At 28.5% G+C, this 21,916-nt stretch overlaps 1 protein-coding gene across 2 annotated transcripts in view; it reads left to right on the top strand.

Moving 5' to 3' along the window:
• LOC100214915 (phosphatidylinositol 3,4,5-trisphosphate 3-phosphatase TPTE2) overlaps positions 1–21,916 on the top strand; it is a 104,277-nt gene that overhangs the window by 37,247 nt on the left and 45,114 nt on the right. For both annotated transcript variants that reach the window (XM_065812846.1, XM_065812847.1), the window contains exons 3-4: positions 2,469–2,516; positions 8,429–8,510. In XM_065812846.1, the coding sequence (XP_065668918.1) occupies positions 2,469–2,516; positions 8,429–8,510 (130 nt within the window). The remainder of the gene's footprint in view (positions 1–2,468; positions 2,517–8,428; positions 8,511–21,916) is intronic.

Genomic DNA, 21,916 nt, shown 5'->3' on the forward strand with positions numbered 1-21,916 from the left:
TTTTAATAACCATTTAGAGTCTATATTGCCTTCCACTATTCTTCGCAAAATAAACTTATAAAAATATCATTAAATTTGTTCATAATGAATGAGCTAAATCGGAATAAAACCCTTAAGAATTCGGGTTAAGAAAGTGACTTTTCAATCAATTAACTTTTATTTCTTTTTTCAATCAAAATCTTTTATTTCTTGATTTGAATAGGTATTTAATCGTTTGTTTTTTATAAATTTTTCCTTCCTTAAACAATCGGTCTTTTTCCTGCATTTGAACATTTTTGCTAATTGATTTTTTAAATCTTTTATTTTTCTTTCTTTTACTTTATGCTCCGCTTTAATAAAAAATTATCCTTACAGAAGTCACTGCAGTTTTATAATGTAAAAGAGCACTAAATATTCGCAAATAGAGTATCAATCTTCTAAAATAAAAAAAGAATAATCACGAGAAAGAAAAAAAAATTGCGAAAAATTTTTTTTTAAGAAAAAACTAATCGCGAAGGTGAGAAAAGTAATTGCGATTCGTGATCGCGATATGCTTAATTCGAGCTCTAGTGCAATACTATTACTATTGTTTTGATCTACTAATAATATTACTATTGGTTTGATACTAATACTTCAGAACAATTCTCTTTTTCTAATAATAATATCTAAGGTTATAGAGTTTATATCTATACTATACTCTCTCTCTCTCTCTCTCTCTCTCTCTCTCTCTCTCTCTCTCTCTCTCTCTCTCTCTCTCTATATATATATATATATATATATATATATATATATATATATATATATATATATATATATATATATATATATATATATCTGTGTGTGTGTGTGTGTGTGTGTGTGTGTGTGACTCTGTGTGTGTATAAATATATACTAGTTAGCTATATAAACTCTTTTATATATATATATATTTATATATATATATATATAGAGAGAGAGAGAGAGAGATATATAGAGAGAGGGGGAGAGAGATTGTTGCATTTAGGAAGTATGGAAGGAAAAAAATGATTCTTACGCCAACACATACGTCACTTTTAATTACTTTTGACTTTTGTCCAACATTTGCGTGTTGTCAGAAAGTTAAAACCATTAATTTAATTACAAATTAATCGTTTTTTAAAAAAACCACAAAAATGTAAATTTAATTGACCAGAATGTTTTTAATAATATAAACAATGTTTTTTTTTTTTTTTTTTTTAATAAAATGTTTTTATTTTTATTTTTTTCAATAAAATATTTTTATTTTTTATTTTTTTACTGTAAATCATGCGCATCGACTATCTTATTGCCTGACTCGCAACAAAGTGCTGCTACATCGACTGACAAATAGCCTGACTCGCAACGGAGTGCTGCTACATCTACTATCTTATAGCCTGACTCGCAAGGGAGTGCTGCTACATCAACTGAGGGTTTGGTTGGGGCAGGCAGTCTATCAATTAATACAAAAAAAAATTCTGATCTTGCATTTTAATTTTTACTTTTTGTCAACAAAATACGGAAAAAACTTTCTGACAACATACAAGAATTATATATATATATATATACATATATATATATATAATTCTTGATATATATATATCTTGATTGAAACAATGTTTTTTAAAAGGGCGAGTTTCCTTAAGAAGTTTCGAGCAAACTCGTCTTTTTAAAATAAACTGATTCATATATATATATATATATATATATATATATATACATATATATATATATATATATATATATATATATATATATATATATATATATATATATATATATATATATATATACATATATATATAAAAATTGCTACTATTAATATATGATATAATAATAGTAGAAATATAATTTGTATCCATATCAATAACTAATAAACAGATTTAAAAACAACACATTTGGAAAACATCAAGTTAAAACACTTTTTTTGTAATTCATATAAGTTGTTCCAAGGGAGTTAAAATATTATGGGGAGTTAATTTGTTTCGCCAACAGGGATTAAATTATTTCAAGGGGAGTTAATCTATTTCAAAATAGGTTAACTCCCTGGATAATGTTTTACGCACCGGGAGTTAATTTAATATTGGGGGTTAATTTATTTTATGACACCGGAACTTTATTATGAGAGGAAAAAAGTAGAGTAAAAAATCATGAAGTTTTTTGCTAATATCTCAATAAATAATTTTTTTGATTTACTATAAACTTATTTTTTAAGGATTATTGAAGATATAAATAGAACTTGTCTTGGCACTTAGGGATTCCTTTAATGAACTGAAAATTTGAAGACCAGAAATATCTCTAGAGTTTTCAATTTGCGATCACTTAATTTATTCCTTGACTCTTCAAAGATTGAAAAAACTCTCAGCACACCTCTTAACACATTAAATAAGAAAAAATTCCTTTTGTTTAAATGTTTAAAGAAATTATTTAAAGACATATATAGTATAGTTTTAAAAATTTTCTTATAAAATATTAATTAAATATTGTCTTTTTAGGAGAATCCGATTCAAGCTTCATCGTATTGTAGATCATATTGTTTCAAGGTGAGTTTTTATTTTGTTTTAATATAATTTGCTACAAATGGTAATGACTTTTCACTAACGTTATATTTTTTTTAAATAAAATATTTCTAAAAACTATTTTATAAATGTAATATAATTCAAAAAGTTAGAACTTAAAGGGATCCTAAACCTCCAAGACATGTTTTGTTCATATTAAAGAGAATGATATAAAAATATGTTTGGGCTCAATTTTTTTGAATAAAGCAAAAAAATAAATGCATACCAAGAAAAACTTATTTTTTTTAATTTTAATGGTAGTTCACCTTCTCCGTATTGTTGAAGGCCAAAAAGTCAGCATAATATTCGAAGCTTTGACTAAAACAAAATGTTTTTTTTTCTTGGTATGCATTTATTCTTTTGTTTTAATCAAAAAAACATTTTTGTTTTATTCTCTTTAATATGAACTAAACATGTCTTAAACGTTTAGGATCCCTTTAAGTTCTAACTTTTTGAATTATATTACATTTATAAAATAGTTTTTAGAAATATTTTATTTAAAAAAAATATAACGTTAGTGAAAAGTCATTACCACTTATCTCATAAAATGCGATTTTTAGGTTTTAATTCTTTTGAACTGTGATTTTCCATATGCATCTTCTGTTAAAACTTTGTAAATCAAATCAATTCACCTATTAGGCTGGCGCAGATGTATTTTTAATACATTGTTTCCAGTTTAGGATATTGAATGCTAGATCTTCTTGACTCAATGCATGGGTTTTGCTTGTGTCTCTGTTTTTATGACTAGGCAACTCATTCTATTATCTCCCAATGAGGGTACAGCTCTAAAACTCAGTTTTATGGTTCTGAGGCTGGCTGGTAGTCAGGTTTCCCGAACTCTGTGGTAGCTCTCAGAGAGGCTGATTCCATCAACAGCTGAAAAATATCAAAGTATTAACAGTGCCATTTTGCGCATGGATGGTGTCCCTGTTTGTACTTTGTGGTGTGCATTGCGGAGGCCACAGTTGGAGCCCTTTGTTATGGCTTAGGGTTTATTAGTAGTAATGAGGCAATTGCTTGGGCTATTAAACAGTGTTCTGAGTACTATCTATGCTTTGAGTCAAGTTCTTCAATCTAATTTAATAATGAATAAACCATCTTCATCACCAAGTTCTCTAAACCTATCATTCACTAATATTCGTGGTCTTTGAAGTAACTTTTTTTCTGTTGAGTCTTATCTCTTGCAAAGTTCACCAGACCTACTTGCTCTTTGTGAAACTATGTTGTCTCATCTTGTGATCTTAGAGTTGATGGTTATCTTCCTTTATTTCGTAAAGACTCTAATAGTCACATGCTTGGCCTGGGCATTTACATTCGTAAGAATTCACCCATTTGTCATGAAACTAGATTTGAATCCACAAACTATTCTTTCATGTGCTTTCGTTTAGCACAACTTCACTCTATTGCCTTTCTCTTTGTTCTATATCGCTCTCCTCCATCTCAAGACTACACTCTTTTTGATGTTATTTCTAATCATATTGACCAAGCCCTCTCTCTTTATCCATCAGCTAATATAGTTGCTGTTGGTGACTTTAATGCTCACCACTCTGAATGGCTTGGCTCCAGCGTCAGTGATACTGCAGGCATTAAAGCCCACAACTTTTGCCTTTCTCAATCCCTAACTCAAATAGTCAACTTTCCAACTCGCTTTCCTGACAACCCGAATCATTTACCTTCTCTACTCGACTTATGTCTTGCTTCTGATCCTAGTCAGTGCTCAGTTTCTCCAAATTTACCCTTAGGTGCTTCTGATCACAGTTTGATCTCTCTAAAACTAATATCTCATTCTTCTTCATCACCTGAATCCCTCTATTATCGTACCTCTTACAACTACAGTAAAGCTGACTGGGATTCTTTCCGTGATTTTCTTCGTGATGGCCGTTGGGTATAAATCTTTTGTCTTCCTGTCGACAAATGTGCTTCTTACATAACTTCGTGGATTCAGGCTGGCATTGAATCTTTTGTTCCCTATCGACAATTGCAGGTCAAGCCTCGCTCTCCTCCATGGTTTTCCTCACACTGTGTTGCTGCAATTGTTAATGGAAACCGTTACTTCCATATTTATCAGCAAAACAATTCTCCAGAAAACATACGTCTGTTTATTACTGCTAGAAACAATTGTAAAAAGGTTTTGTCTAACGCCAAAACCCGCTATTCTCAGGTCATGAAATCTTGTATCTCATCTCAAAAATTAGGCTCTCGTGACTTCTGGAGAATCTTTAATAATATCAATAATAAGGGCACCTAAAGACAAAGCTGAATTGTTTGCTAAAAACTTTTCATCAATATCATCTTTTGATTCCGCTAGTTTCATTCTACCTGATATTGCTAACAAACAGGTTGATCCATTGCTTGACATTCATATCACTCCAGCTTCTGTATCTAAAGTAATTTCCTGCCTAGACTCTTCTATAGCTTGTGGCCCGGACAACATACCTGTTATTGTCTTGCAGAAGTGTTCTCTGGAGCTGTCATCTATATTCTCAAAACTATTCAACAAGTGCCTATCAGAGTCTTGTTTTCCAGCCTGCTGGAAAACGGCATCTGTTATCCCTATCTTCAAAAATTCTGGAGAGCGATCTGATTCGTTTAACTACCGTCCCATTAGTCTTCTTCCTATCATAAGCAAGGTTTTTGAGTCTTTAATTAACAAACACTTAATTTCTCATCTTGAATCTAATAACTTACTTTCTGACCATCAATATGGATTTCGATCTTCTCGTTCTACAGCTGATTTGCTAACAGTAATAACATATAGGTTTTAGATAAAGGTGTATTAGATAAAGGTGGAGAGGTTAAGGCCATCGCTCTTGACATTTCAAAAGCTTTTGATAAAGTTTGGCATGCTGGTCTTCTCCATAAGCTTTCTTCTTATGGTGTATCTGGCAACATCTTTAAGATTATTGAATCCTTCCTTTCCAATCGTAGTATAAAAGTTGTCCTCGATTCACAGCACTCTTTTTCTTTTTCTGTAACTTCAGGGGTTCCTCTTCCAGATATTCTCACATCTAAGGTGGCATTGTTTGCTGATGATACTACAATTTATTCTTGTCGCTATAAGAAGCCAACAATCTCTGATTGCTTGGAGGGGGCATTTGAGCTTGAAAAGGATCTCACTTCTGCTACAGCATGGGGCTCACAGTGGCTGGTTAACTTTAATTCAGATAAAATTCAATTTTTTTCTGCCAATCGTTATCGCAATAATTTAGATCTTCCTATATTTATGAATGGTGATGTACGGTATGAGTCATCTACTTTTCATCTTCTAGGATTAACTCTTACTTCCAATCTTTCTTGGAAACCATATATCAAATCAGTTGCAAACTTAGCATCTGCTAAGGTTGCATCTCTTTATCGAGGTCGTCACTTTCTTACTTGGGATTCTATTCTCTATCTCTATAAATCTCAAATCCGGCCTTGTATGGAATACTGTTGCCATATCTGGGGCGGTTCTTCTAATGATGCCCTTTCTCTTTTAGACAAGGTGCAAAAACGCATTGTAAATATAGTTGGACCTGCTCTTGCAGCCAACCTCCAACCATTATCACATCGTCGTAATGTTGCTTCTCTTTCTCTTTTCTACAAATACTATAATGAGCACTGCTCTAAAGAGCTAGCATCTCTTGTGCCATCTACTAAAATTCATTCTTGTGTTACTTGTCATTCAATTAAGTCTCATCCTTTTTCTGTGACTGTTCCTAAGTGCTCCAAAAAGGCTTATTTGTCTAGTTTTTTTCCTCGAACATCAGCTCTTTGGAGTTCGCTTCCTTCATCTTGCTTTCCTGATTCATATAATTTGCAATCCTTTAAGTCATCTGTCAATCGTTATCTTGCTCTTTAATCTTTTTTCTTTCAGTAACTTCCAACTTTTATTAGTGGCTGCATGCCTTGTTGGAAGCGAAGATGTAAAAAAAAAAATACCAATAGAAATGCATTTTTTGTAGCATTCTAAACTAGCAAATCAATCTATGAAGGGAAAAACATTACATTTTACTTTTTAGTTTAGTTTAGTTTAATTAAATATTTGAATTTTACTTAAAGAAGGGTATAGATAGTAATGCTAAGTTGTATTGAACTTTCAATTGCCTTTCCTGAAAACTTCAATTTTTTGAGATTGGGGATGACTTGGGAATGACTTTTCACTGATGATATCTTATTTCTGTTAATTATTTCAACTGCATCTCTAATAAACATTTAAATTTATTTATATATTTAAATAAAATTATAATTATTCAAATATTATATATGATGATAAGATGTTTGAGCTAAAAAATTTCGATTAAAACTAAATAAACAGTACATGTCAATAAAAACTAAACCTGTCGTTTTAGTCGAGGCTTGTCTTTTCCATTTTACACTTTATCCAAAAGTTAGTATAATATACTACACAATTTACAAACTGGATAATTTGTTTCATGTTCATTTAATAAGAGTTTCAGTATGATGTAATTGTATAATCTTTTAGTATATTAAAGTATTTTTTTTTTATCTAAAATAAGCAAATCCTATTTATTTGTATAATATTTTACTCAATTCCATAAAATATTTTTAATAAAGTTAAATGTAAATTTATTTAGTTTATAGATTTTATTAGCGCAACTTGTTTTTAACAATTGTCAGGATTATTTTTAAATTAAATTTTCAAATGGTTTTTTAATAATTTTTTTTTTTTTTTTTTTTTTTTTTTTTTTTATAGATTATTCACCTCCCCAAGGCCCGAGGGGGGCCACTAGCGGAGAAAAGTTGAGCGCGGTACTTCCAGGGACGTGGTGAGAGTCGAACTCCGAACCTCTTTTATTTTAATTAATTTGCATAAACAACAGTATTAGGGGCATTTGACAAATTGTTAAATTTTTTTTATTAGAAAATATTGAAATTTTTTTAATTAGAAAATGTTGATTTTAGGAATTATATTGATTTAGATTAAATTGCTAAATTTTATTAATTTCAATGTTGATAAAAAGGTAAGTTTGTTTTGTTGTTTCACTTTAAAAGCATCAAGTATTTATCTACTTGATAAATAAAACTTTTTCAAAATAAATTCAATATAAATATATACTTACATGAACAAATAATACAAGTTTTATTAATATGCAAAAATATTTGAATAAGAAGTTTATAAAATAAATATACTTTTATATGGTTAAATAATACAAGCCAATTTTTTTTTTAGAGTCCAAATAAAAATTTATACTTAATCATATAAGTATTTATATTTCATAATTCATTGTTTAATAACATTGCATCCGCTTTTTTTTTTCAAGTTTTAGAATTTTAAAATTATGAAATGTGTAAGATTAGAAATAAATTTAACTGGAAAAATTAAATATATATATAATAAGTTATACTAAACTCCTACAAATTAAATGCACATGAAATAAATAATCAAGTCTGTAAAGGGTGGTGTATATTATTAAGACTTTGAAATAGAGAATAAAATGGCGATAAGTTAAATGGCTTCAGCTAAATTGACAAACTTTATTTTTTATTGATATACATTTGTTTAGTTTAAATCAAAAGAATCGAGCTCAAACGTTGTTTTTTTTTAAGATTTTCTTTAATATGAACACAACATGTGTTGAAGGTTAGTAGTTCCTTTAAAAAGAATTCAGGAATTGTGAACATTTATTTAATAGGATAAACTAGAGTGGATTGTATAATTTGGACATAGATAGTTTTACCCTCCAAAACTCAAAAATAATTGCACAAAATTGTACAAAAAGTAAACTTGTAAAATAAGAAATTATAATGTAAATATATAAAATAAAAAATTTTTTAATTTTCTTTTAGGTTTGCTCTTTTAAGTTATTAAATATTTTTTATTATATATTAGATTTTTATATTCCTTTAAAATTTTATTTATTTATAAAATTTTTTTTATTGTTTGATGTTTTTAGAATATTTAGTATATGCCTTGTGCTTCTTGACATTATCTTTGTTCTCATTGCATTAATTACCAATAACAATGCTAATGATAAGGTAACTTTATTATTGTATTAGTTCTAATTTAAAAAAGAATTTTCAGGAATTAAAAAAATTTATATACATATAAGTTCAAAATATAAAAAATAATTGAAAAAGAACATTATTTTAAACAGGTCTGGGTTTGTCCCTAAATATATATATATATTTTTTTAGGGAGTTTTGCATGTCATCTTGTCCATTAAAAGCAAAAATTAAAAGGTTTTTAAAAAATTTTAAAGTTTGAACCCCCTCCCCCCAGGCCTGAATTAACCATTAGGCAAACAAGGCATTTGCCTTGGGCACCAAGTGTTTGGGGGCACCACAAGTCCTCAAGAGATATTTTTTTAAAACAAATTTAAGTCCAGAAACAACTGAAAATAGAACAAGTGCTATGAAAATGAAGAAATACATTATAATAAAAATTCACATTCAAGTTTGGTAAAATCTTGAATGCTTAAAAATTAAACTATGAATAAGCCGGTTTTTTCTATTTAGCTTTCTTTTAAACTAATTATTGTATTCGTGCTTTAATGACTTTTTTTTTTGCGCTTTAACGGCTTCACTTGAGAATATTTTTTTATTAACAACGTGAAACTATTATTAAAGCTGTTTTATCATTTGTTTCATCATTTTTATTGATTCTGATATTAAGGAGTTATTTATAGGAGCTTACACCTTAAGTTTGTTGTTTTTTAGCCTTATTTTGCATAATTTTTTAATTTTTATGTAAATTACATTTTTGTTTTATATCACTTAATCATTTTTATTTACATTTTTTTGCATACTTTTTTCAATTTCAGATCCCAAAATGAAATGTGTTCAGTTAAGTGGTGCACAAAAGAGAAAACAAGCCAAAGAAAAAGAGCACACTATTTCTATTGTGAGAGCTACGAGCAGAAAATTAACAAGTTATTTAGTTTTAGATCAGCAACAGGCAAAAAAAGATTTTACTGACACTATCGGCCCTCTTGATAAGTCTACTATAGGCTGTTCTGCAAATCCAAACACTGCAATAGAGCTTGATAATGAAATTTGTTGTAAGTGTAACTCTTCAATCTGCTGAAGATGATGATAAAGATGCAGATGATAAAGATGAAAATGATAAAATTAATCAATCAATAGATCCAGGACTGTGGATTGACTTTTCCGCTTATGATGTGGCTTACTGGGTTGACTGTGGACCAACTAACTGTCAGCATCAATTTGGTCCCTTTGATAAATCTTGCCGTATTTATGCTGGAGGAAAAATAACAAGATATTGTTCTCAAAAACTTTTCTCAGCTTCAACCAACAGATGGAAGATTCTGAAAGGATGCCTTGTAAATGAAACGCTGGTAAAGTCTCTTTCTGATACCAGATGGGATGCACATGCTGTTGCAACTGAAGCTATCCTAAAGTCTCATCCTCAGATTTTAAAAGCATTAAATTTATACAAGAAGATCAGTCACAGAAAGGAGACACCAGAAGAGAAGCAGAAAACATTGCAAAGGAGATGCAAGAATTAGAATTTGCTTTCATGCTCGTTTTTTGGAAAGAGATATTACAGCATTTTCACAGGGTTAGTCAGGCTCTCCAAAAAGAGCATGTGAACTTAAAAACGTCTGCTGATTTGTATTCTTCACTAGCAGATCACTTGCATAAATCTAGGAATGAATTTGAAAGATTTGAAGAAGCAGCAAAAATAATGACACCAGGTGTAGATTATAAGTCAACTTTGACCCGTAATCGTAAACGAAAGACAGTGTTCAATGATGGTGATGCCCCTGAAGTATCTCTGAATGCCAGAGATAAATTTCTTATATCTGCATTCTACGCCATTGTTGACAAACTTGAGACAGAAATGAGTAGGCGAAGACAAGTATATAATGATGTAGCAGTTCGCTTTTCTTGTTTGGTCGATGGATCATTATCACAAACATATCAGTGTTGTCAAGAACTAATAAATGCTTATCCTAAAGATCTGAACAATAATTTATATACTGAACTACAACAGTTTTATTCATATATTCGACACAAGTTTCCAGCTGCATCAAAATCGGAAAACAAAACGTTCAACCATGGAGAATTATACCAAGTAATAGTATATTACTTGGTATAATTCTCTTTTAAATTAGAACTAATACAATAATAAAGTTACCTTATCATTAGCATTGTTATTGGTAATTATATAGTATAAACCAATAGAGACAATATTGAGTGTGCCTTTCCAAATGTTGAAATAGCCTTCCGCATATTTTTAACATTAATGGTTACTAACTCTTCAACTGAGCGTTCTTTTTCTCAGTTGAAACGTACAAAAAATCCAAATAGATCAACAATGAAACAAGAAAGGCTCGATTTCTTATCTCTGCTTATGATTGAGGCAGATATGTTGCGCAAAATTAACTTTGACGATATACTCAAAGACTTTAGTAGATGTAAATCTAGAAAAAAAGACTTTAAAATGTAAATGACAATATCTTTTTGATTTTTTCATCTAATAAAAAATACAGTTTGTCTATTATTATTTCAAAATTTATTAACTATTAATTTTAATACAGAAATACTTTATTGTAAGTTTTATATGAGTGATAGTAGTACAAACTACAAACATATTTGCTAACAACAGTTTTCTTTGCATAATATTGAACATACCAGCGGTCACAGTCAGCGAAAAATCAGGGGCCCCGGGCAGAAAGGGGCACTGATGTGGGTTTGCCTTGGGCACTAAAAAGGCTTAATCCGGCCCTGCCTCCCCCCCTCCTCTTTTAAAAGTTTGACCCTCTCTGCCACCCACTTTTAAAAAATTGTTCAATATTAAACAGTGATTTTAGGCTAAATATGAAAATATAATGTTTTAATCAAACATGTTTTGTATCAATTTTGATGCCATTATAATTCAACACTGTGTCAGATAATATAAGTCCCTGGTAGTACCGCGCTCAACTTGTTTCTTCGCGCAGCGGCCTTGTTCGTCAAGGTTCGTGTTTCGGAGTTAAAGAGTTGAGAGAGGGTTATAACCACAAATAGCCTCCTCATCTGTAGTGGCCCTCTCGACCTTGGGGAGGTGGAAAAAAAAAAAGTAAATATAAGTAAAACATTTAACTTACACACATGCCCTTAACCACTTTCAAGTTTTATGATTTAACCCCAGACATTGTCATACAGTGTTTGATTCGTTACGATGAATAGATTTAGGATTGATATGTCACTAAAATCACAAAATTTCTTTTACCAAAATATTTGTTTTTTGGGGTCCAAAAAAGCTTCTAAAAACAGGGTGTTTTAGGTTAAGGAGTTTTTGCTCAAAATGCATGGAAATAAGTTTTTGTTATTATTATTTTTTACACAAATTTATAAAAGAAAATTATCAGTAGTTCAAAAGTTACAGCTTGAAAATAGCTCTATAGTTAAGGTTTTTACCCAAAATGAGACTGTCATAATATTGGATACATCATTAAGATATGACTGTTGTGAATTAATCATTTTTAAAATGCAAACCTATGTATAAATATTCTCTTGAGAACATTTGCAATATTTACTAGATTTTTTCCGCTAAAACTGATTACGGATTTAGAAGGAGCTATTATTTTTTGAAACTTTGAATCTGTTCCAATATTCGTTAAGAAAGCTGTAATGAATTGCCTCAACAGCTTGCTCAGAGTAGTAGCTCAATCCATGACCTCTTACTGCACAAAAAGCACACTGTATATTTTAAAATAACATGAATTTTCAATGAAACAATTATTTCATATTCTTCAACAAGTGTTCTGTAGTGATCCTCGAAGTTTTTGATATGTGTTTGAAAGTCATAATGTAGTGTTTGTTCAAAACAAGACTTGACCAAGTTATTTAAAATTCTAAGCCCCTCTGCCAATGGTTTTAATTTAATTGGCAATGCACGCATGTACTTGTAATTTTTTTAGGATTTTTCTGGAGGCATTTCCATTAAAAACATTGTTCTGAACCTCTTTTGAAATGTTAAGAGTTATTGAAACTTTAGCAACTTCATTTTAACCACCACATTTTTCTATATGGTTTTCCAACAGAGTTACTCCATTAAGTGTAGCTCTGATGGAAAAAGGTAATCTACCACTAACTGGTCGCTAGTTTCTACGTGTATCAATAGAGGATTAATAACATTGCAAAAACCTTTAGCATTATGTTTGATTGAACCTGATTCAAATATTTTTTTGTATTGCCACTCTAAAGAACCAAAAGTTCTAAGTTTCCCTTCTTTAAATGGCTCAATTCTTTTCCATTTGCATATAAGGCAAGGTTGTGTAGCGATTGTATTTGGAGATAAACCGCACATTATTTAACAAAGTTTAAGATCAGCTACAAATGACTGTTTTATTTTAATTAAATTAGGACTGAATATAGAAACATTGTAGTGACTTTAAGGAGTACTTGGAACTACACCTAGTAAATCAGAAATTTTTACAGAACCTTTTTATATTTGGAATTCTGAGGTTCTGCATAACTACTCCTTTTTGTTTTGTCTTTGGGATTAATTTATTTAACTTCTAAATCTTCGATCTCACAATCAGAGAGTAGGTTCAAACAGATCTAAATTATGAAAAATGTTATTTTTACATGTTGTACCTTTTATTTTATTTTTAGCTGAATCAAGAGCACTGAAACATGTTTGGAATTAGATAAAAGATAAAAACATATTTTATTTATCTTCAGAAAGCCTCTTCCTCCATCAACACTGAGTTTAACTATTTGATTGCTTAGGTTCTTTTCTTTAAGCACAATAAGCAAATTACAAACTCCTCGATATCTGCACACTTAATAATAAAGAATTTTTCCTTTACTTGCAAATTTCCTTTCTTAACGTCAAATTCTTGAAAGTGCTTTTTTCAGGTTTGGTTGTATGGAATTTTTTCCTTTAATTGATGCTCTATTCAAAATAAAGTTTTTCTTAAACTAAGATTAAAATTAAAATTACTTTAAAAGAGTAATAAATAGTATTGTTCAAAAAATTGTTTTTACCTGAGTTATTTAACTAGCTGTATCAGTTTCTTGTTGGACAAAGTAAGTCTTGATTGAATTCTTATTAAATCAATCAATGTGATCTGTCTAGGTTGATTTTTTAAAGATCCTACTGTTATTGGTAAAGGTTTTGCACCTGTATTCTTGTAATTCTTTTTGATCCTTGATTATATACTTTTTCTGAAAAAACTTGAGAAGCAATCCATTCTTTAACTTTAGCTGAGAATAGCTTGCAAATTAATTGCTAATTATTTTGCTGTGACAAATTGCAAAATTTCTGGTAAGAGCTGTAACAACATTTTTAGACCAGTCTATCATTAAATCTGACAAATAGTTTTTTCAACATATAATGTTTCCACATTTACCACATATGTCAAGCTGAATTTTTTTGCCTTATTGAAATCTAAATCAAAATTAAACACTTTTTTATCACTTGAATATTTAATAGTCTTGATGTTTTGTGTGCACAAAAATAACAAATCTTTTTTCTGTTTGTGTTATGATCACACTTTTTTTTTGGATGAGACATTATAGTTATTTATATCTAAAAAGAAACATGTTTAGGTACCATATATATATATATATATATATATATATATATATATATATATATATATATATATATATATATATATATATATATATATATATATATATATACATATATATATCAAACTTTAAATGTAGAAAATAATTTTTATATGACTTTTGCCCTAAATTACATTAGGGAAAAAAGTCCTGAATTGATCGTTATTATCAAGAATTATTAATTATACTTATTATATTTATAGAATTATACTCCGAAAATAAAAGCTATTGAAAAAGAGAAATTAAGAAAAGAAAATAAAAAAAGATAAATCCAATGTACTGCAAAAATTTGATGATGAAGACAAAATCTCCAATAAAAAGGAAGAAATTGCTATTACTAGACAGAAAAAATTAGGATATTAAAACACCCTAAAGTTTCTTTAATGGCTGATAGGTTGAATCTATCCTACAGAGAAAGATCTGGGATCATTTTAGCTGTAGCTGAAGCATTAGGTCACAATTTGGCTGATCTCAAAATAAAAAATTTAACAGCAAGTTTTCGATGGCATTAAAAAAAACATTCATTTCATGCACGTACTCTTTCATTCACTGGGATTTAAAGCTGATATCTGAGGTAGATGGTAAAAAAGAATGCTTGGCTATTGTAGTAACAGGAAGACCAAGTGTACCTGAAGGAAAATTGTTGTGTCTCCAGGATTGCCGATACAACTGGGAAATATCAGGCGATAGCAACCATAGGTGCTTTAAAGGCCTGGAAACTAGAAAAAACACTTGTAGCAATGATTTTTGACAAAACTCTATCAAATTCAGGTATGATAAATGGTTCTGCAAAGTTAATTGAAGAGCACTTCAATAAAAAGTTACTTTGGTGTGCCTGCAGACGCCATATCTTAAAAAGAGTTTTGTCATCTGTTTATTTAACAATTTTTGGAGAATGTTGATATGAAAATTATAGGCCATTTAGACACTTTAAAAATGATGTATGGCCTTTCATTATGTTCAGGTACCATTTTTAGAAAAATTAAAATTGAGGATTAAAGATCTAACAAGCAGAAGTAAAATTTTTTTGTCTGGTTTACTTAACCGTAAGTCTCAAATAACAGATGATTATCAAGAATGTTGCCTACTTGCTTTGCAATTACTGAATGCAAAACAAATAAATGTACAGTGGCACAAACCTGGGGCTTTCCATTATGCTAGATGGATGTGTACAATTTTGTATACATCAAAAATGTTTGGTTTTGTTAAATTGGCAGAGTTTGAAAAAAGTTATATAGAGAAATTATCACAGTTTTGTAAATTTGCAAGGTTATTTTATGTGAAAATGTGGCTTACATGTACAAACACAATTGATCCATCATTTAAAGACTTGGAATTCTACAAAGAAATGTTTCTTTATAAAAAAATTGACAATAATGTTGCTGCCTTCGAAACATTTAATTGGCATCTTTGTTATTTAACCAAGAAATATTTCCTCTCTCTTTTCTGACCAAGTGTCTGATCGTGGTAAAGCTAAAATTGCTAAAATAATTCTTAGAAATATAAGAGAAAACTAGGAACATGATTTAGGCTTTCCAAAATTTCCTCTTTTGAAACGGAGTACTCATTTAACTGATTTAGTTGGACCAAAATCTAGCAACATTCTAAATTTATTTGGGCATTTAAACAAAGATGGTGGTTGGTAAGCCCAATCCCCAAAGTTTTCGAAAGCTAACACAAATTTTCAACACATGTTTGAGCATGTTAAATCATTAAAATCTGTGAATGATACAGCAGAACGAGCTGTCAAACTAAATCAGGACTATGCAAAATCTATAACCAAAGATGAAGAGCAGAAAGAATTTTGTTTATGTGCAGTAAGACACCACCGAAAAATTCTCCCACAGATAAGTAATTGAGCAATTCAAAGACTACATTTTTGAAAATTTAAACAATGCTTTAATTTATATTACTAATACCTTTTAAATATTTTTATTTTGTTGTCATAATTTAAAAAAAGAATGATTTTAATTTTGAATTTTCAAGAAAATTGTTAAAAATTTGAAAATGTTGATTATCAAAAATGTTTTTAGTCCTTTTTGTCAAAATTTTAGGAAAAAAACAATTAAAAAATGGTGGCGAGGGTCAATAACAAAAATTTCAAGTTTATTTTTTAAAATACAGATTATTTTGGATTATTAAGAGAAAAAAACTATAAATTTTTTTTTATTATCATTCTACAGTAAATATAAAAGTAGCAGATGCGATAGTAAGATAAATAATTTTTTTATTGTCCTTTTAAAACAAAAAACAAAAAAAACATTTATTTCATGTCACAAAAATTTATTCTACTCTTTTGCTTTGTAAAAAGTTTTACTAACTTTATTAAAATTTTTTATTGCAAAAAATTTTGAATGATTTTTTTTTTTTTGTTTAGAAAATAGTTTTTACCTAATTTTGAAAGTTTATTTAGCTAATTTAAAATTTTTTTGCTAATTCAGATTTTTTTGAGGTCAATAATAAATCTACTTTAAAATTGTTAGAAAAAAATATTCAATTTTCAAACATGGATTTTTTTAGTTTTGTCCACCTATTGGTCCACTGTGCAGAGGAGACTTATAAATGTGCATTGTGCAGAGGAGGCACAACACACTGTGCTTATAAATGAATAATAAAAGTTTTATCTTTAAAATTTAACTGTTTTGATAAAAAAACTTTTGATAAACAGTTATACAGAAAAGTAACAAAAAGCAACATCGTTTTAGTTTGATTATTGATGTTTAATATTACCTTGCTTTAAACTACAATGCGATCACCATTGAAACCAAAATAGAAAAAAAAAATTCTTTCACAACTAAAAAAAATATAGTCAAGTTGTTAAATTACATGATTGATTTATAAAATAAATTTCATTTGAAAATTTATTTATGTTTAAGTAAACAAAAAATGCTACTGAACAAAAAAAGTTTTTTTTTTTTTTAAAGCATTCTTTGAATAAAAAAGTCTTGAATAAAAAGTTCAAATAACAGTTTATGCTGTAGTGTAGTGGTAGTGCTCTCAGTGGCCTGCTGATCCCAGAGGCTATTCGGGAATCCCACATGTGCCTTAAACTTTTTATCTTATAAAGGCCTTTTGGAAAAAAATTTATTTTACTATTTTTTTTATATGATCAGCTTTTAATTTTTCTTCACTTAATTTATGTTTTCGCAAATTAATTTTTTTAGTTATTGGTTATATAAAGTATTAAAGTGCTTATATCAGTATTTTGCATAATAAAATGCAAACATTATCTAACATGAGCCTCAAAAATAATAACAAAAATGTTTTTTATTACATAACATAAGTTGCTTTATATGATTGTAATAAATTAAAGAAACTGCATCTTGGGTTAAATTAAGATCGCGACGGTTATAATTCGTGATCATATAATTATTTAACTAAATGAAATCACTATCGCTGACTTTTAAGTATTAAAAAAATTGCCCATAAAGTTAAATTTTAAAATAAAACATTTCATTATTAAAACTAATTAGTTTTGAATTCAATTTTGAAAGCTTGTTTTGTTGACTATTGTATTATTTAATTGCTACATAACCATAGAGTTAAAACATCTAAAGTTGAAATCTCAAGTTTGTTATTCCACATTTTCATGTGGTCAAAATATTTTCAAAATTTTAAAAAGTTACTTATCTAAAAAGTTTTTCTACTAAATCTATCTTTGTAAAAACAAAAGATTTATCTATCATTAGTTAATTATTAAAAAAATTATGCTATTTGAATACATAAAGATACAGTTCCCGAAACAAAAGAAGTTACCATTAAACTAATTAGAATTTTGTTCTTTAATTGAAATCCCGAGCAGATAAATTATTTTAAACAACAAACAAAAGAAAAAAAGGAGTTTGAATAATGCTTTTAAATGTTTCATATGAACAAATTTACCAATTAAATTATTTTATTTTAAATAGTAACATGTGCTGTTTTCGGAACAAAAGTTAAACACAAAGAGAATTTCTAGTTTTAAAAGTTATCAGGCAAATTTTTATTACAAGTAAAACTTAATATATATTTATTATAATGTCAATAAAGTATATATAATGAAATTATAAATAATTATATATTCTTATAATTACTTAAAAATTATATGAAAATATTTTTTAACATAATTGTTTTAACAATTAACTGCTGGGCAATAAAAATTATCAATTGATTTTTCTACAATCTCAAAAATGGTCATTAATTTTTTTATTCTCCTTAACATTTGACCCTTGTTTAAAATCTATCATTACATTTTTAAGCAACAAAATCAGTGCTGATAAAAAGCAGCATTTTATAATGCAAAGTTATAAAATGGCTACTTAGTTTGCTTTAAGTTAAATGTTGTTAGCGAAATGTACATAGCTTTTATAGATTTATGGGCCTTCAAATCAAATATATATGGTAAAAGTAAGAGATCTTAAGATGAGCTAGAGGAGTTCTTCGAAAATTGTTATGCTTTATCCTTGAGAGAGATAATAAGGTCATATCCACATATGTGTGGGGGGGGGGGGAGAATATTAGACTAACTTTTATTAATGACATAGTTAAAAAAAACTCTTAAATATTGATTTTAAAAAAAGTGCCTTTGTTTCAACACTTTTGATTAAAAAAAACAGTTAAAAAGTAAAAGTTAAAAGTAATTACATTATTTATATAAGTAATTATACTATATTTAAAATAATATTTATCAATTTAGTTATTGTAAAAACTTTCATTGATTTTAATGACTTTACCAATGGTGGTAAAAAAAATTTAATTAAAAAGATTTAATTTAAAAAGTTTCATAAAAAAATTGAGCGATTGAAAAATAGATAAACAAAACAGTTCATAAGTCGAAAATAGTAAAGTAAGAAATTTATTCAAGTACATAAAAAACAACCATTGATTTTACCAATGGTAAAATTAATGGTTGCCTTTTATATACTTAATTAAAGGTAAATTACCATGAAGTGAATCTAGGTTAAAAAAGAAGATATAGCTTAAGTCATATAAAGTACGCACCAATAAAGGTGAATTAAAGTAAAAGCAGAATTAAAAGTAGCTTATCATTAAACAATTTTATATATATATATATATATATATATACACACACACACACAGAGTGTGTGCGAAACACACAGGCGCAGCATTAAAAAGGCGCAAAATTAAAATTTTTCTTAGAAACAAAATATATAGATCTTTCCAGATCTATAATTAAAAATAACAAAGGTACTAAGTTTATTTTTGTAAAAACTGAGTTATGCCCCTTGTCCAATCCCAATCAGTGTTTTTTCAATGTTTTCTGCTAACCAATCAGACGAAAGTTTACATTTTATGTTTACTTCTGGACAAGATGGCCGACATTGATGCTTTACTGAAATCGGTCCCCGCCTTAAATATTTATTGTCAGTTGTGAATAACATATGTGCACCTTATTTTCCAGATTTAAAAAACATTTTCTTGAATGTTTTTATAAAAAAAATACAAATCTCTTTGTTAGTCTATTATTTATATAATTATTTTAACTCATTTTTTGTTTTGTATTTTTTTGTATTGTATTTTTTGTGAATAATTATTTTTTGTTAGTAATAGTAGATCTAGCTAGTAAAATTGCGTGCAATTACAACAGCCTATTTTGATGCAGATAGTGTAGTTTCAGATTATTATGCATTGCATAATGAGTAGTTTTTTGCATATTTTTTAAAGTTCAAATAAATTAAATTTAAAAAAATGATTGTTATTGTTTTATTATAAAATTAAGAAGGTATTATAAAGGCATAAAATATTAAAGAATTTGCATTAAACCAAATAAAAAATAAATAAAAAACCCAATCAAAAGGAATACAACTGTTAGACTTTATTATCGAAAGTAATCCTTATGTACTGTTTTGAATTTTTTTTTTATTGATAGGTGATTCAAAATAGCAACAAAATCTATACTTTTCTGAAATAAAATGGATCAAAAAAAAAAATTGTCTGGTTGGCAAAATAAATTAAAAAGAGAAAAAAGACAAGCAGACGCTTTTAAAAAGCAGAAAACTCTTCACAATTTTCTTCAAACAGCTATTGAGAATGAAAGTGAATATGAGGAACCAAATGAAAACAAGAAAGAAAGTTCAAGTGAAAAACAAAATGAAGGAGAAATGAACATAATTGGAATTGAAAATATTAATGAAGGTTATGGTTAAACTAATGCAACTGTGGATTTAAATTCGGATATTAAACCTTCAAACAATAACATGAATTTGGCTGTTGATGAGAATAAAAATAACTATGATGATTTAGTGAATTGGCCAAAAAATTTGTCCTCACTTGAAAATTAGGACTTACTGAAGAAATTTTGAATTAGTTGGAATCAAATAATCTATTTGTCAAAGATATTCGTGGGCAAGGATATGATAATGGATCCAATATAAAAGGTAAAAAAATTGCTGTACAGAAGCGTATAAAAGATATAAATTCACGAGCCTTTTATATTCCTTGTGTCTGTCACTCCTTGAACTTGGTTGTTGCAGATGCAGTCCAAGGATGTTTAGAAATTATGAGATTTTTTTCACAAATTCAAGCTTTGTATAATTTTTTCTCTGCGACTACAAAGTGTTGAATTAAAAATTTTTGAATTAAAATGTTGCAAATTAACAGTCATTAAGTACTACCAGATGGGAAAGTGATGTGAATGCTGTTCGTGCTCTAAAATTGGGATTAAAAGAAATTTATTGTGCATTGAAAGAAGTTGTTAACATTGAAAAAGATTCTATTACTAGATTAACTGCTGAATCACTTGCATCAAAATTAGACAGTTTTGAATTCGTATGTGGTGTTGTGGTTTGGCACGATGTATTAACTGAAATTAATTGTACTAGCAAACTATTACAATTTATTATCTCAAACTGTAGACGTGAAGACTGCTGCAAATGCATTAAAGAAAACTATCGATTTTTTTTGACTAAACACACTAAAGATTCTTACAAAATATATATTTCAAAAGCCAAAATTCTAGCTAATGATGCAAACTTGACTGACGAATTCAGTTCTATTTCACTGAACGAGCAAGAAAAAGAAAAAGATTTTTTGATGATGAACCTTTTGAAGAAGATAGTGATATACAACTAAACCAAAAATTCAAAAAGCAGTTTTTTCATGTTCTCTTTAAAATAGCTAAAGAATCAATAAATGAACGATTTGAAAGCTTTTCAAGTACAATAGAACCGTTCGAGTTTTTGTATGATATCAAAGATATTGATAAAATAGAAGAAGACATAATTAATAAATGCAAATTACTGGAAAACAGGGATGCGGAGTCCCAAAAAGACTCCGGCTTTATATCTCTACTTTTTCCAAGTCTGTAGTGTCCAGAAGCTTAAAACATGTTTGTTGACTTATTATCTGCTATAATAAAAAAAATTCATGAGATTAAAATTAAATTAATGACTTGAAACTTATTGTTTTTAAGCCCGGAGTCCCTGAGTCCTTGCCGCCATTATACCTAAGGACTTGGGGCTTAAAAAACGATTGTTCCAATAACCTAAAAGTCTTAATTTTTTTTCTATTAGTAGTACATAAACTTATTTATATTTTCAGAGCTCCTGGATACCAAAAACTAGAATAAAGTAATCTTTTTGTGACTTTCAAATCCGTAGTCCTTTTTAGGACTCCGCATCCCTGCTGGAAAAAGTATTGACTCATGGTGAATCAAAAGATGTGAGTTCAGAGGATGTTTCTGAAACTTAATATGTTTTCATGGAAATTAGATGGAAAAAGGTCACCGGAATCTGTGCTTAAATGGATCTATGATAGTCAGCTAGTAGAACTGTTTTCTAATGTTTGTATTTCCTTACGAATATTATTAACACTACCGGTAACAGTGAGTGCAGGGGAATGTAGTTTTTCCAAATTAA

The sequence above is a fragment of the Hydra vulgaris genome, chromosome 12 (assembly GCF_038396675.1).
Source record: "Hydra vulgaris chromosome 12, alternate assembly HydraT2T_AEP".
Lineage (NCBI taxonomy): Eukaryota > Metazoa > Cnidaria > Hydrozoa > Anthoathecata > Hydridae > Hydra > Hydra vulgaris.